The sequence below is a fragment of the Pseudochaenichthys georgianus genome, chromosome 14, assembly GCF_902827115.2.
Source record: "Pseudochaenichthys georgianus chromosome 14, fPseGeo1.2, whole genome shotgun sequence".
Lineage (NCBI taxonomy): Eukaryota > Metazoa > Chordata > Actinopteri > Perciformes > Channichthyidae > Pseudochaenichthys > Pseudochaenichthys georgianus.
In genome coordinates this window covers 5,106,202-5,120,508 of record NC_047516.1, presented here as the reverse complement: position 1 = coordinate 5,120,508, position 14,307 = coordinate 5,106,202, and the positions used below count along the sequence as shown (strand labels likewise).

General features: G+C 40.4%; 1 protein-coding gene and 1 long non-coding RNA gene across 2 annotated transcripts in view; one reads left to right on the top strand and one right to left on the bottom strand.

Annotated features, from left to right (window-relative positions):
* Positions 1–14,307, bottom strand: part of doc2b (double C2-like domains, beta) — a 190,928-nt gene that overhangs the window by 86,575 nt on the left and 90,046 nt on the right. Inside the window, exon 3 of the mRNA XM_071205513.1 lies at positions 10,385–10,464. Coding sequence (XP_071061614.1) covers positions 10,385–10,464 — 80 coding nt within the window. The remainder of the gene's footprint in view (positions 1–10,384; positions 10,465–14,307) is intronic.
* Positions 2,099–3,439, top strand: LOC139435081 (uncharacterized). Its single transcript, XR_011644355.1, has 3 exons — positions 2,099–2,160; positions 2,515–2,606; positions 2,987–3,439. It is a non-coding gene; the product is annotated as an uncharacterized lncRNA (long non-coding RNA).

The window sequence follows — 14,307 nt, the reverse complement described above, 5'->3', positions numbered from 1 at the left end:
ATGGGAAGAGATGGCTCTTGCAGACAACAAATAAATAAAAGTAGTATCTCGATACACAACAAAAGGGTTACTTTGGGGGATTTTATTCACTGATATCCTATAAAAACTGTCTTTACATGCAATTTAACTTAACCACAACACAGGATGTTTTATAAATGTCACCCTGCATATGTAAAGGGTCTTCGAGAATTAAAAATCGCTCCATAAAAATGAATACATTGTGGTGCCCTTAAGAACTGGTACTTCTTAAAATGTCAAGACAATTCAAAATGTTTTCTTATAGTTTTGGCAAAATGTATGCATTTATATCTTCTTAAAGGTGGGGTAGGTACGTTTCAGAAACCGGCTCGAGTGCACTAACATTTGAAAGTACACAGCCGAAAAGAATCCTCCCCTTCCTTCAGACTTCCCTACAGAGCACCTCCTCCAACACACATGAACGCGCACATGACGTCAGCAGACTGGTGGAAGTGGCCACCTGTTGCTGGCGAGTCATTGAAGTACTGCTGCCATGCACGCCCAATGACGGCACGCCCAATGACGGCACGAGATACATTTGTGCGTGCACGAGATGGAAGGCTGACAGACAGGGCGGCAATCCAATTCGTTTAGCCGTGGTCGTGCTTTTTACAGCGCCACGGCTTCCACAGATGACATTTTTTAATGGATTTTTTGTCAAAGCACTTCAGATATTCATTGCTATCGGGATGTTAAGAGCATTCCATGGAATATAACAACAAGTGTATCTCGAGCCGGTTTCTGAAACTTACCTACCCCACCTTTAAATATTCCTTTTTAGACCATACCTGACTCTGAGCGCTCGTGATACTTTAATTAACAAGAATGGCAAGGACAATGCTGCATTCATGACCTCCTCGAATGGCTCCATAGCCGCGTTCACACCGCAGGACTTTCCCTGGTACTTTAGTTCTTTAGTTCCGTTAGTACCAATAATGTCGCGTTCACACCGCCGGGACTACTCAGTGCCGGGAACTATTTTGGAACTCTTTTGGTACTTTTAGTCCCTGCTAGAGAGGTGGTACGAACCTGGTGACAAAAGAGTGCCAATTTCTATTCTATTCCTATTGGCTGGGCGAATTGCAAACCACGCCCCGTTAGACTCTGAATTTGTTTTGTTAGGCAGCCATTTTTTTCCTCGCTACAAAACCACATCCACACCTGAGCGAGTAGTTTTGTACTTTAAAGCAGTTATGACCACACGTACTACAACACCGGAGCGGTGGAATGATGAGGAAGTGTCGGCGCTTCTGGCAATTTACTCAGATGCAGGGATGCAGCAGCTTCTACAAAAAGCAGTTCCCAACTCCAAATGTTTTGAGCGATGTTCGCTACTTGAGCTGGGAATCGTGCACAGTGCACACGGATGCCGGGTAAAAATAAAGAAACTCAGGCAGGACTATAAAAAAATTAAAGACCACAATAATAAGAGTGGTAACGATTTTCTATTGTTATTATATATATATATTGCCACTGTCTTTTAATACTGACACCTAACTTGCACTAAGCCGTGTCTGCTGCTATATATATTGCCACTGTTACATTGTTTTGAAACTACTTACACTTTATTTTACATTTCACACTGTTATTTAACTTCAATTTACATGCATACGACACACCTGGAACAGCATGATGCCGTTATTGTTATGTCTTGACTGTGCAATAAAACAAACAAACTGGCGAAGCTTTATTTATTGTGTCCCACCCCAAATTTGCAGAATAGAAGAATGTGAGAGCAGACAGGTGTCGGTGGTTGAATTGATCAGAAACACAAGTCTTACACACATAAATACAGGTAATGTATCATGTCATTTGTTTTAGATAAATAAGGGAAAAACACCAAACAAGGGTTGATGTCCTTTTCCAAAATCAGCCTGAGGGGGTAATATATAATAAATACATAAAGATAAAGTCCATTGTTATAATGGGGTATTTTATTTGTAAATTACCCTTATGAACTCCATCATGTCTGAGGTCGGAAAGTAAACAAACGCCTCATACAGCGGATGGGCTTTATACCCCCTCCCATAGATATATATAAACACTAGATGGCTCATGGGAGATTTTCCAGCGTAGCTGACCGGCCGCCATCTTGCTACAGTCAACAGTTACTCTGATTCGCGTTATGGTAGCTGTTGTAAGGTGAGTGATCTGCACAAAAATACTCTTAACTCACTGAAATCTTGACTGATTTACAAACGGTTTGGTTTATTATAAACATGATTAGCATGGCTATGATACAGGATGCTTGGACATGTTGAAATTGCAGCTTTTCTTTGTGTATGTGGTTGTATTTATTAGCTGGCTAATAACAAGAGGCTGTCAGTGAGACCTAGTATTACAAAGTTGACCCAGCAACTTTACACCAGTGGGAGAGGCAGAACTGCTCTTTCTTTTCAACACAACTTAAGTTACACATGATTTCTTCCAAGTGGTTTGGCTTGTTAAAAACATCTTGCATTATGATACAGAAATGTGCTGGCTTTGTGTTTACAGAAGTACCTGACTATGCCGGACTTTTGTGCAGCCTACGGATGCTCTAATCACCGCAGTCTGGAAACAAGAACCCGTGGGATCACCTTTCACGTGTAAGATATGACAATATTATGACTAAAATTAGGATAATCGTTAATTACTTAGTGGATGTATGTACATTACAAGTCCTGCTACACAGGATCAGTGGGGCTATGTGAGATAATAGTATTGCAAGATTGTTGTTGACCCAGCCTCTTTAGAATATGTTGTTACCATTTCTTTACACAATTATTTAATGTTTCTATTGGACACCTTTTTTATTACTCTTAGTGTGGTTGTCTTATTCTTAAAGTAGGCATACATACATGCATACATACCAAAAATATGATAATTTCGGTGTGTATTTTTGTCCTACCCTTAATGTTAAAGGAAAGAAGGGAGGAACATGTTGACACTAATTTATATATCTGGCTACCTTTCTCATGTTTTTAAGGTTTCCCAAAACCAAAGAGAGGAGGAGGCAGTGGGAACTCGCCCTAAGAAGGGACGGTTTTGTTTCCTGTGACAGGACACTGCTCTGCAGTGAGCACTTCAGGAGTGAGGAATTTGACCGGACAGGAGACGAAGCACTATGTTCCCCACATATGTTTATGTTTGCTCAGTCTAATAAACCCATAACATGGTTGTGAAAGAATACCAAAGCTGAGGCTGGACGGTGATTGATTGTTGGTGTGCCATGTGTTCTTCTTAATAATAATAATACATTTATTTTGGGGGGCCGCCTTTCATAACACCCAAGGACACATAGGATAGTTTATGTTTAAATTGTTCCCTATATTGCATAGGGGCAATATAGGGAACAATTTAAACAGTGGATTTTGTGATATATCAGCCGGGGTGAGACAAGACAAACCACAAATGGACTACAGAAGGACACAAAAGGACACATGGTACAGTTTATATTATTCTTGGTCTTTTTTCAATAACATATTTCAAAGGTTCTGGATTTGTTTACAAATCTAGAAACTAAATACAAAACTAGGATGATATGAAGATCTCATGTCAAAAATAGTTGTGATAGATTAGACAGAACTGGCCTGTCTGTGAGCACATTTTATGTTGGTTTGGTTCTTCTGATAAAGGTGTGAATATCTAAATATCCAACATATGCTATTGTCATTAGTTGTGTCCCTGTTCTTCAAGCTAAGGCATTGCTAAATTAACAACTCTTGGCTTACAGAGTGGTAACATGAGACCGATTTGTATATATAAAATATAAATGTATTTTAATTTTATAATTTATTTGAAATATTAACAATATAATAAAATAAATGGAAATATATACACCGGCAAATATTTAATATAAATACCTTGTGTGTGTGTGTATAGCTATTGCTTTATCTGATTAATGTTATTTTCATATGAAAGTCCATGATTATAAGTATGCAGTATCATAACTACATCTTTGATGTTTATAAAAAACCAAACCGTTTGAAAATTGGTTGAAAATTGAGCAAGCTATGGTTATTTAAATAGTAAACCATAATGTTATGAATGAGAGAACTCCCTGTAGCAAGATGGCGGCCAAGTGGCAACGTCGGTCTCAATTGGCCAGCAGCGCGGGTGAGTCATCTAGTGTTTATATATATCTATGCCCCCTCCCCCCCGTGTAGTTCTTCTTCTCTCGTTTTTTTGTTGTACTCGCCGTGAAGTGGTTTTGCGGCCTGCCAGTAAACCCAGAGAAGAAGAAGACGAAGTGACGTCAGCGTAATCGTGCCTCAGGGAAAGTACTGCGGTGTGAATGCGATTGGCACTAGCCCCCTGGCGGATTTAGTGCCGTGGTACTTTAGTGGTACTTTAGTGCCGGCACTAAAGTACCGCAAGTCCTGCGGTGTGAAAGCGGCTCATGTACCAATTTTGGATATCGTTTTTCCAAATGTTGTTTGTTTGTTGTGTCAACATGGACGCTGAAAACAAAGATGACTTGTATTTTATTACTTCAAGCATTTACAAGACACTTTTTCAGTGTCAGAGACTTTCATGAGAGTTTTCCCTGAAACACAATTTTCCAATTTCACTCACCATTACACAAATGCAGCAGAAATACCTCATCCAACAATGTTGAAGAAGTGTAATATATCTGTGCATCTGCCCTGTGAGTCTGATAAGCTCAAATATGTAATGGCTTCTTCTTTGTTCCACACCCTTCCACCAAGTTCCATAAAAATCGACCGGTAATTTTTCCGTAATGCGACAACAAACAGGAAAACAGACAGACAAACTGAACAGAAAACTCCTTGGCTGAGATGATTAAGGCTGAGTGGTCTACCGTCATTTCCCATTAGTCTTCCCCATGTAAGACGATCAATGACCCAACACAGGGGTCCGGATATTGCCTATCTGTGCATCCATACATATATGATTGAAAACCCAGGTATCGTTAAGCTAAGTGTTCTTCTCTGTAAATAACCCTCCTGTAAATAACCAACTGTTTGATCTACAATAAGCAGGAATGCTCCGACAGTCTGACGCTGCTGAACTGTACGACTGTATTTCATCATCTATTACTAAAGCTAGCTATCCATCAGAGGTAACTGTCACCTGCATCCTTTCATTAACACTGACAGTCAATATTAATGTTGTGTTTGTGCCACAATTCAGTTTTTTGTTTCACAACATGCTGCACAAAGCTTTATTGCGTTTGCTGTTTGTGTGTTTGCCAATTCCTTCCCCCAACAGAAGTCCATCTTTGGCGTTTTGGTGCTTGATGACGCAACGGTGTGTAGTCTAGCAACTTAAAATGTAGCCAGCTAGCTTCTATAGGCTAAAGCAACAAACAGCTAACAAACTATTGCTGTGGACATTTCGCAGTTACTAAACCTCTGGCTTTATTCAGCTTCAAAAACGACACGTCACATGTTACATCTCTATTCTATAACACCATCTTTGTCTATCAAGTTGTCCTTTCCTTTCATATCATTGTTTTTCATATAACCACGACAATATCCGAACAATATCCGAATATTCGGTCATTGGCCTACTATTCGGTTTTCAATTTCGTTATTCGGATATTCGTTTTTTTGTTGTTTTCCCCCCCCTAAATGTATGCTATCGATAAAGGCAAATTGCCACATTATTATACTATATTTATACTTTTTAATTGCACTGTTAAAATGCGGAAATATATACAATCTCAGTTTGGGCGCCTGACATCGCTTTCACATGTCACGCTTCACTTCGCTTCACACACCTGAAAACAAAATGCCGAAGACTTCAGCTGTGTGGGACCGTTTTAAATTGGACGACGATGAGACGAAGGCAGTGTGCCAAATATGCAATATGAAACTGGCCCACCACGGTGACACAACAACTATGAAAAGTCACCTGAATGCTGGAGGTAGTAGCTTAGCTTAGCTAAACGTATATATATTCGGAGCCTGAAAAATGGTATTCGGGACAGCCCTAATTAGCACCTTTATTAATGGTGCACCTAAATGCTGTATTGTATGGTGTATGTATTATCATCAGTGTTGGGACCAACGCATTACAAAGCCGTTATGTTTGGCATTAACTAGTACTCTAACGCATTCTTTTTTAAATTCAGTAACTCAGTTACCGTTACTACATGGTGCGTTACTCCGTTATTTTTTTTATATAGTCTCGGCTTCCAGACATTGGTGAGCGGCGCCAACAGCGAGGCGAACAGAGATGAGCACTGTACTTAAGTACAGTACTTGAGTAAATGTACTTAGATACTTCCTGTGTCACATGCGGAGATGCGCTGTGGGCGTGTTTGTGTTTACTAACAAGACTATCATGGCGGCGGCGGAGCACAAGTCGAGTTTCTCCGCCTGGAGATATTCTCACTATTTCACTTTTGTCGAGCACAAAGAAAAGAACGTTTTAGTTAAATGTAAGTTGCGTCTTGGCGGATCAAAGATCCTATCTACTGCCCAAACCAGCAATTCAAATCTGTTGAAACATCTGCAGAAACAACATGCTGGGACGAAGCTAGGAGCTAAGACCGGCACAGACCCAGACTCATCCAACGCCACTCCACCTGCACCTAAGCAACAGCGGCTGGATTTTAACCAAGGGACTGCTAGCCAGGGAAAAGTCGATAAAGCCATTGCACGGTATGTTGCAGAACACATGCAGGCTATTTCTACTATTTCTATTGCTATTTCTTGATCAACAGATTGCATTATTCTCCAATGCAATAACAGTACTGAAATGAAGGCTACAAGGGCATTAATATATGGGAGCCCTTTTTTTAACTAATCAGTAAAGTAACTGCGTTACTTTTGAAATGAAGTAACTGGTAATGGTAACTAGTTACTGGTTTTCAGTAACTAGCACAACACTGATTATCATGGTGGAATACAAAGAAACCTAACCCTACCTTTTATTCAGATTCACTAAAGCATGCTAGCTCACTAGTGGGCTTACTCATAGATACATACATGTAATCTGTTACCTTTTCAAGGTTAACGTTTTATTTATAAACGGTCCTAGTTTAAAAATGAATACGAAAAATAAATGTGTGTGGTTGTGAGGCTATTTTGTTTATACTGAATGCCAAGCTTTTATTTATCTTTGAATGTGTGCATATGTATATGTGTCTGTTGATTATGTATGTGTATACATATTTTGATATATATATTTGTTATTAGTTACACTTGATTTTCCTGCAATGACATCCCAAAATGTTCATTGGCTTTATTGGCAGATCCCCTTTGCGTTGCTATTGGGCTTGTTGGATATGTATTTCAAACATCTGCAGACATGGTTTAGTTTGAGTGTTTCTGTTCAAAAGCAAAACTCACCCACCTTAGAACATGGTGGTTGATACGGCATGTTGTTCTACTCATTGAAATTATCTTCTGAATATATCACAAACATATTTGCAGGGAGTAAACAGTAGCTCCGGCAATTTAACACCTCATACTGGAGCAGATTACAAAACAGATGGTCCTCTCTCACCCTACTACTGTGATGAAAGATCCCTAAAACCACACAGGAAATTAAACATAAAAGGTCTTCTCTGATAATATCCTGTTTTTAATAAAAAGCTTGTCTTCAGTTCAGAAAACTTGAGGTCTCGGTCACTATTTGACATTTTACAGGTAGTCCAAGATTCATGTCCTTTATAGGGTTTGATGGTTGGACGAATGTGTCTTCGCTTAGCTTAGTATATCCCAGGTTTTTGTTTTTGGGTCTTTTAGTCGTGTAATTTTGCTAATATAATGGTGCATCCTCATTATAGAAATGCACATATAAGGTTATAAGAGAATGGGCTCCTGATCAAAGGAATGCAAGAAGCCCTATCATAAGCATTTTAAGCGTCAATACTCAACGACTTGGTGGTTTTTGTGTCTCTTTGTGGTCCTTTTAACGGCCCGTCCACACTACAGCTTCGACAGCTTCAAAAACGGTTTCCAACGCGTCTGCCCATTCACTTTCAATGGGGTGACGTCACATTGCCTCGCTTTTTCGCCGAACTGAATTGTGGGTAGCCAGCGCCAGCAAATCAAATCCCGTTTCTGAAAATCTGACAGCTCAAGCCGTAGCCAATCAAACCGCGTCTAAGCTGGGAGAGATATCCCGCCGTTCATTTCTATATTTCAAAAAAAGATGGAGGAGAAACTAATTATCGCTGTAGCAAATCACCCGGTTTTGTATGACCAGACCCAGCGACGCACACTAAATGGCTTCCTGCGAGACAATGTATACACTTTATGCAACCTTGCACACACACACACACACACGTGTTACCCTTCTTGCCCTTCTTACCCTTGCTCCAACACCGGCATCCATTTTAGCAATAGTGGAGAAGAACCTGTTTTTTTTGCTTTGTATGTCCGGGGCGGGACATTCATGTGATTGGTCGTTGGTCGCGGTACTTGAATAAAATCCCCAAGCTTCCAGACACGCCCAGCTCCAAGCTTTTTTTGAAGCTGTAGTGTGGACGCTCCGTTAGTGTCTTTGTAGACGTTTTCTCTCTATCTGTACTTATTTTACATTTCCTTTTGGTCGTTCGAGTCTCTTTCTTGTTCGTATGTGTCTCTTTAAATGACATTTTTTAGGTCAAGGCCAGCGGTAATCAACCTATGACGAAATTGGACATTGGAGTGCTGACAAACTTTCACATATCGCCCAATGCTACTCCTTTTATCTCTGTTTTGGTCTCCACCACTTCCAGTTATACTAAGCAAGTCACATTAGATCTTTAATCAACACCTACTGATTGACGCTGCTTTGAGTTATGAAACACAATTGGTAAGATGATCCTTCTTGGTGTGTTAGCAATACGGTTCGGAAATAATGAATGCTTTCTGAGATGAAAATAGATGTAAATATCTCTCTCACAGGGAGGATCGTGGGATGTGTCGAGTCGCCTTTTTGCCAGTATGTGTAGGTTGACAGGATAGTGGGCTGCTGTAAAAATATTCACGTCTGAGTGTTTCGTCTTATTGAATTTGAGAACATATTGAAAAACTGTCACTTGGTGATTGATGAGCTTTTTATCGCCTTCTTACGAGGCAGTGACAGATTTGTATACAGTCGATAATGAATAATGAGCGAGACTCATTCAATAGGGCTGCACCTTTTGGCAGTTCAGTTGAATCCTAATTCTGGGAATTGAAATGAAAAGATGGGTTCGGGTGACAGTGAAACAGGAACATGTGTTGTCTGAAGATGCAAAATGATTGAAAGAGAAGGATGAAAGGAATATCAAAAGGTTAGAAAAGTGTCAAAAGAACTATCATTTCACGGGAAGACTAGGGCTCGAGGAGTGTGAGAATTTGGTTATGGATATTATCAAATATCTGGAACAAACTCCCAGAAACCTTCAGGTCCGCTGCAACTCTTACTACTTTTAAATCCAGTCTGAAGACTTTTCATTTTGCCGTTACTTTTAATTGAACTATTCACATCTCACACTGCACTGTAACTTGTATTCATGTACCTGAGTTATTCATGTTTTATTATCTTTGCTTCTTAATGTTTCGAATGTCATTTCATTTCAAACCTTTATTTAACCAGATTGGTCCCATTGAGATCATAGATCTCTTTTTCAAGGGAGACCTGCAGCATATAGGTTCCACATGAAACATAAAACAATAAAGGACATTATACATTATATTTACAGGATACATAGTTGTTATAATAATAATAATACTTATATTTATTATAGCGCTTTATCAAAGACTCTCAAAGCGCTTTACAAATACACATTACACATACAGATCATACATGTAATGGTCATCTACTGTGGACAATACCCACAGGAGAAAATTCGGGTGAAGTGTCTTGCCCAAGGACACAACGGCCTGACGCAGTGGGGCGGGAGCGGGTTTCGAACTGGAGTTCCCCAACGCCCCCTTGATCTGATGATCAAACGCACAGACCACTGCGCCACCCGTCCCAACTATAGACATTTACAAGTGCCCATTGTATCAGCAAGCATTTCATTTAGCCTAGCTTTAAACACATGCAGAGGAATGAGATTGCTCAGTTTCAATTCTTGCTGAAGATTGTTCCAAGCAAGTGGAGCTGCGCACATAAAAGCTGTCTTACCTGAGACAGTCCTTGCTCTTGGCACATCTAACAAGACTACATCATCAATGTGTTAATGCTCTTAATGTCTTTCGTTTCTATAAAGCACTTTGAATTGCCTTGTGTTGAAAAGTGCTATATAAATAAACTTGCCTTGCCTAAATCAACTGCTATGTTTGCGTACTATGTTAGTACATTCAGTAAAACCAAAGTGTCTGAAAATGAATTTGGACACAGATGCCCTTGAATTGCAAGGAAAACGCTCGAAATGGAGTCGGCCACTGGGGTCTGAATGTAGACGCTGCACATTAACGTCACCATGTTGGCTCACCTTGGCTTTGTTGATGGTGCAGTGCAGTGCATTGTTCTCCTGGTCATACTGCAAACTGAAGTCCAATGTCCCCAATGTAGCTGTAGAGACAGAGGGAGAAAGAAAAGGAAATTAGTCACACAGAAGCTCACTAGGGATACAAGAAATGCGAAAGTGTCTGCTCGCTTTCATCATTTGAAAGAAACATCGTGAAATGGTGTTCTTGGCGTGTGATAATTGCTTCAGAGAAATAATCACTCAACAAACGGACATTTACAAAATTGTTTTGTATTTAATCAATGTGCTTCTGCGTCTCAATCTGTCTCCATTTGTGGGAAACAGACTTGAATGACAAAGCATAAGTGGGCCTGCATAAATTACGAAGATGATCCTTTCTGCAAATATTTTGATTACTATTTGTTTGAGATCCAATTTCATATTGGCTCACTTGAATGAATAATATAGTTTGTGTATACTTATCATTTCTTCATGCATAGTAGCAGGCTCAGTACTGTGGGCTGCATCAGTGAAGTATATAAGCAGCTAGTATTTCAAACTGAAATAAGTTACAGCAAAACCACTCTAGGGAGAAATTAACTTCGGCTAATTAACAAAAGCAATAACATGTATTGTCTGAATGTATGTCAGTTTAAAGCAGAGTTTGCACATAATTAAGATGTAATATAGCAGCAAACTAAATCAGAAAACAGCCTCCAAGCATTCAGGAAGTCGTTTTGGTAATTCCATTTGCAAATCTTTTCCATCTCTGCAATATAAAAGCAATTCCTTGAGCCACATCCTGAAACATTATTGACGATGGGATCTTTGGAGTTGAGTAATAAACTTTTTATTGCTGCACCCATGTCTGCCTTTTCAACACACAACAAAACGTTGGTCCACGGGACACAACGTAGTATATTCGTAAATAACCCTTTGAAGACGTGACGTGGATACAATATTTTGTAAAAACAAACATGGAGCTCAAATAATCTTCCTAATATCTATCAAACTATACTGTACAGATGTAGCGCTTCGTTTCAGACGCCGACCCGTGCGGGTCCGTGATCGGCACGGGGTGGGCCCCTGCTGAAAAGGAAAACCCCCCCGCAGGACTTGAAACGCCCCCTTGATAAATACATTTAATTATAATGAAGCCAGCTGCAATGGATCATGGATCCACCAGGGGGAGCCGTGAAAAGCTGCCACACTGGAACTCATGTGAAATAAACAGCTGATCGACAGGTATCTGATATAGCGGATATTTGTTAAGATCCATGTGTCACGGATAGGATTATATTCTGTGCTAAATAAGAGACATGTAATCATTTACTAAACATCACCATGTTTTTATTTAACAAAATAATGTTTAATTCATGTTGGCGTAAGTACAAAACCATCGCTATGTTTTTAGATCAGGAAATGCATCCAGACTCAAACAAACGATTTTCAATCATCATCCTCACAATCATTTAATGTATCATATGTTCGCGTAGATCCTACACATCCACTGGACGTAGATTCTAAATGTACGATATAAACTTGTAATCAGAAAGCATTATAGCGGCCAAAGTTTGCGATCACGTGAGATTGGGACTGGTCATTAGAAATTAACAGGACAACAATATTGTATCCCTGTCAGGTCTTGAGTGGGTTATGTGTGAATATACTACGTGTTGCCCTGTGGACCAACGACCACGTTGTTTTGTGAGACTGGGTTGGCCTTTTTGAATTTGAAATTTAAGAAATGTAAGAAACTGATTCAAATATCTAAGTTCGAAAGTTTGGTTTTCAATGTATTATGAATATGTTTCTAGCGTTGATGGCACTGCTCAGATTCAAGATGCAAGGCTTTATTGTCAGCTACAGTGTAGATATGTCAATGAAAAACTTAAAGGTCCCCTGTTATACTCTTTTTCATCAATATATTATAGGTCTCAGAGAGAGCCTGTCTCTGATTGGCTGAAACACCAAACAGATCATGGCAGCATTACCCATAATCCCCTCTGTTTCAGCCCTGTTTCCAAAGTGCTGATTCTCTGTCTGTTACTTTAGATCAACATTAAAAAATGGGTACTAGTCGAGGTCCGGACTGGTTCAATGTGTATTGCAAAACGTATTGAAATGAACTCATTGCACATATTAAACCTGGAACTAACTAAGCTTAAAGTATTGCCTATAAAAACAACATTAAACATTAAATAATCAGCTGCATTCATTTCTTATGGCTCTATCTGCAGCTTCTCCAGAGTCATTTCTTATGAGTACATTTTCCCACAGGCCAACAACAGCTTCAACAAAACTATTCCCCTCAAAGAGAAAACCAAACATGCCCTGTTGTCGTGAGAGAAAGTGCAGAAGGAAGCATCCATTGAACTCAGTGTGCTGCTCTGTGATGCTAGCTCAGATACTTGGCATCTCATCTTGGGAGCAAGGTCATCAATGTTTGGGCTCAGGCTCTGAGCGGAGGAGACCCTCAGGATGGAGTGAAGGTGTGTGTGCGATATACCGGCGGGCCAGATCTAATAGGAATTAGAGATTATCCTGCGGGCCGAAATGAAATCCACCAAGGGCCGGATTTGGTCCCCAGGCCTTGAGTTTGACACATGTGCTTTAGATGAAAATAAGGAGCCCCTCCCCACGCCCCTCTGAGAGATATTTGGTTAAAAAGAACACAATGGTGCTCTAGAGGAGATTCAGGTGATAAGGGGGGGGGGGGGGGGGGGTTACCTTGGTTGCTGATTGGCTAATGGGTACACGAGACAACACATCGTTATGACATCATAAAGTGGCCAAAATCTGATCAGCTCATTTTCAGACAGGTTTTTATAGAAATGGATCAAAAAGAGAGAAAATCTTTGTTCCTGAAACTTTCAGAGTCTCTTTCCACAGAGGGGACACATGTTGATGTAGAAGAGACATGAAGAAGAGGGGACACATGTTGATGGAGAAGAGACATGAAGAAGAGGGGACACATGTTGATGTAGAAGAGACATGGAGAAGAGGGGACACATGTTGATGTAGAAGAGACGTGAAGAAGAGGGGACACATGTTGATGTAGAAGAGACGTGAAGAAGAGGGGACACATGTTGATGTCAATCATACAGAACTCCGCAGCCCGGATCATCACCGGCACCAAGGCCTCCGAACACATCACCCCCATCCTCATCCAACTCCACTGGCTCCCCGTTCAATTCCGTATCAACTTCAAAAACCTACTGCTCACTTACAAAGCCCTACATAACCTGGCCCCCCCCTATCTGGCTGACCTTCTTCAGGAGTACACCCCCTCTCGCTCCCTCCGCTCCTCCTCTGCTGGTCTGCTGACCGTCCCCACCCCACGCCTCGTCACCATGGGTGCTTGGGCTTTTAGCTGCACTGCTCCCAGACTCTGGAACTCCCTCCCCCCGCACATCCGACAGTCAGACACAATCACCTTATTCAAATCCCAATTAAAAACCCACCTGTTCAAATCTGCTTACTCACTGTAGTGCTCCCCATTATATGTTTCATTTGTGTCCACTTGACTGTCTCCTCCATGATTTCCTGTTTGTGTTTTTATCTTGTTCTGTTGCCTATTAGCTTTTATTTTATTTATTATTATTATAATCTTTTTTTTTTTTTAAATGTACGGTGTCCTTGGGTGTCATGAAAGGCGCCTAAAAATAAAAAATTATTATTATGTAGAAGAGACGTGAAGAAGAGGGGACACATGTTGATGTAGAAGAGACGTGAAGAAGAGGGGACACATGTTGATGTAGAAGAGACATGAAGAAGAGGGGACACATGTTGATGTAGAAGAGACATGGAGAAGAGGGGACACATGTTGATGTAGAAGAGACATGAAGAAGAGGGGACACATGTTGATGTAGAAGAGACATGAAGAAGAGGGGACACATGTTGATGTAGAAGAGACGTGGAGAAGAGGGGACACGTGTTGATGTAGA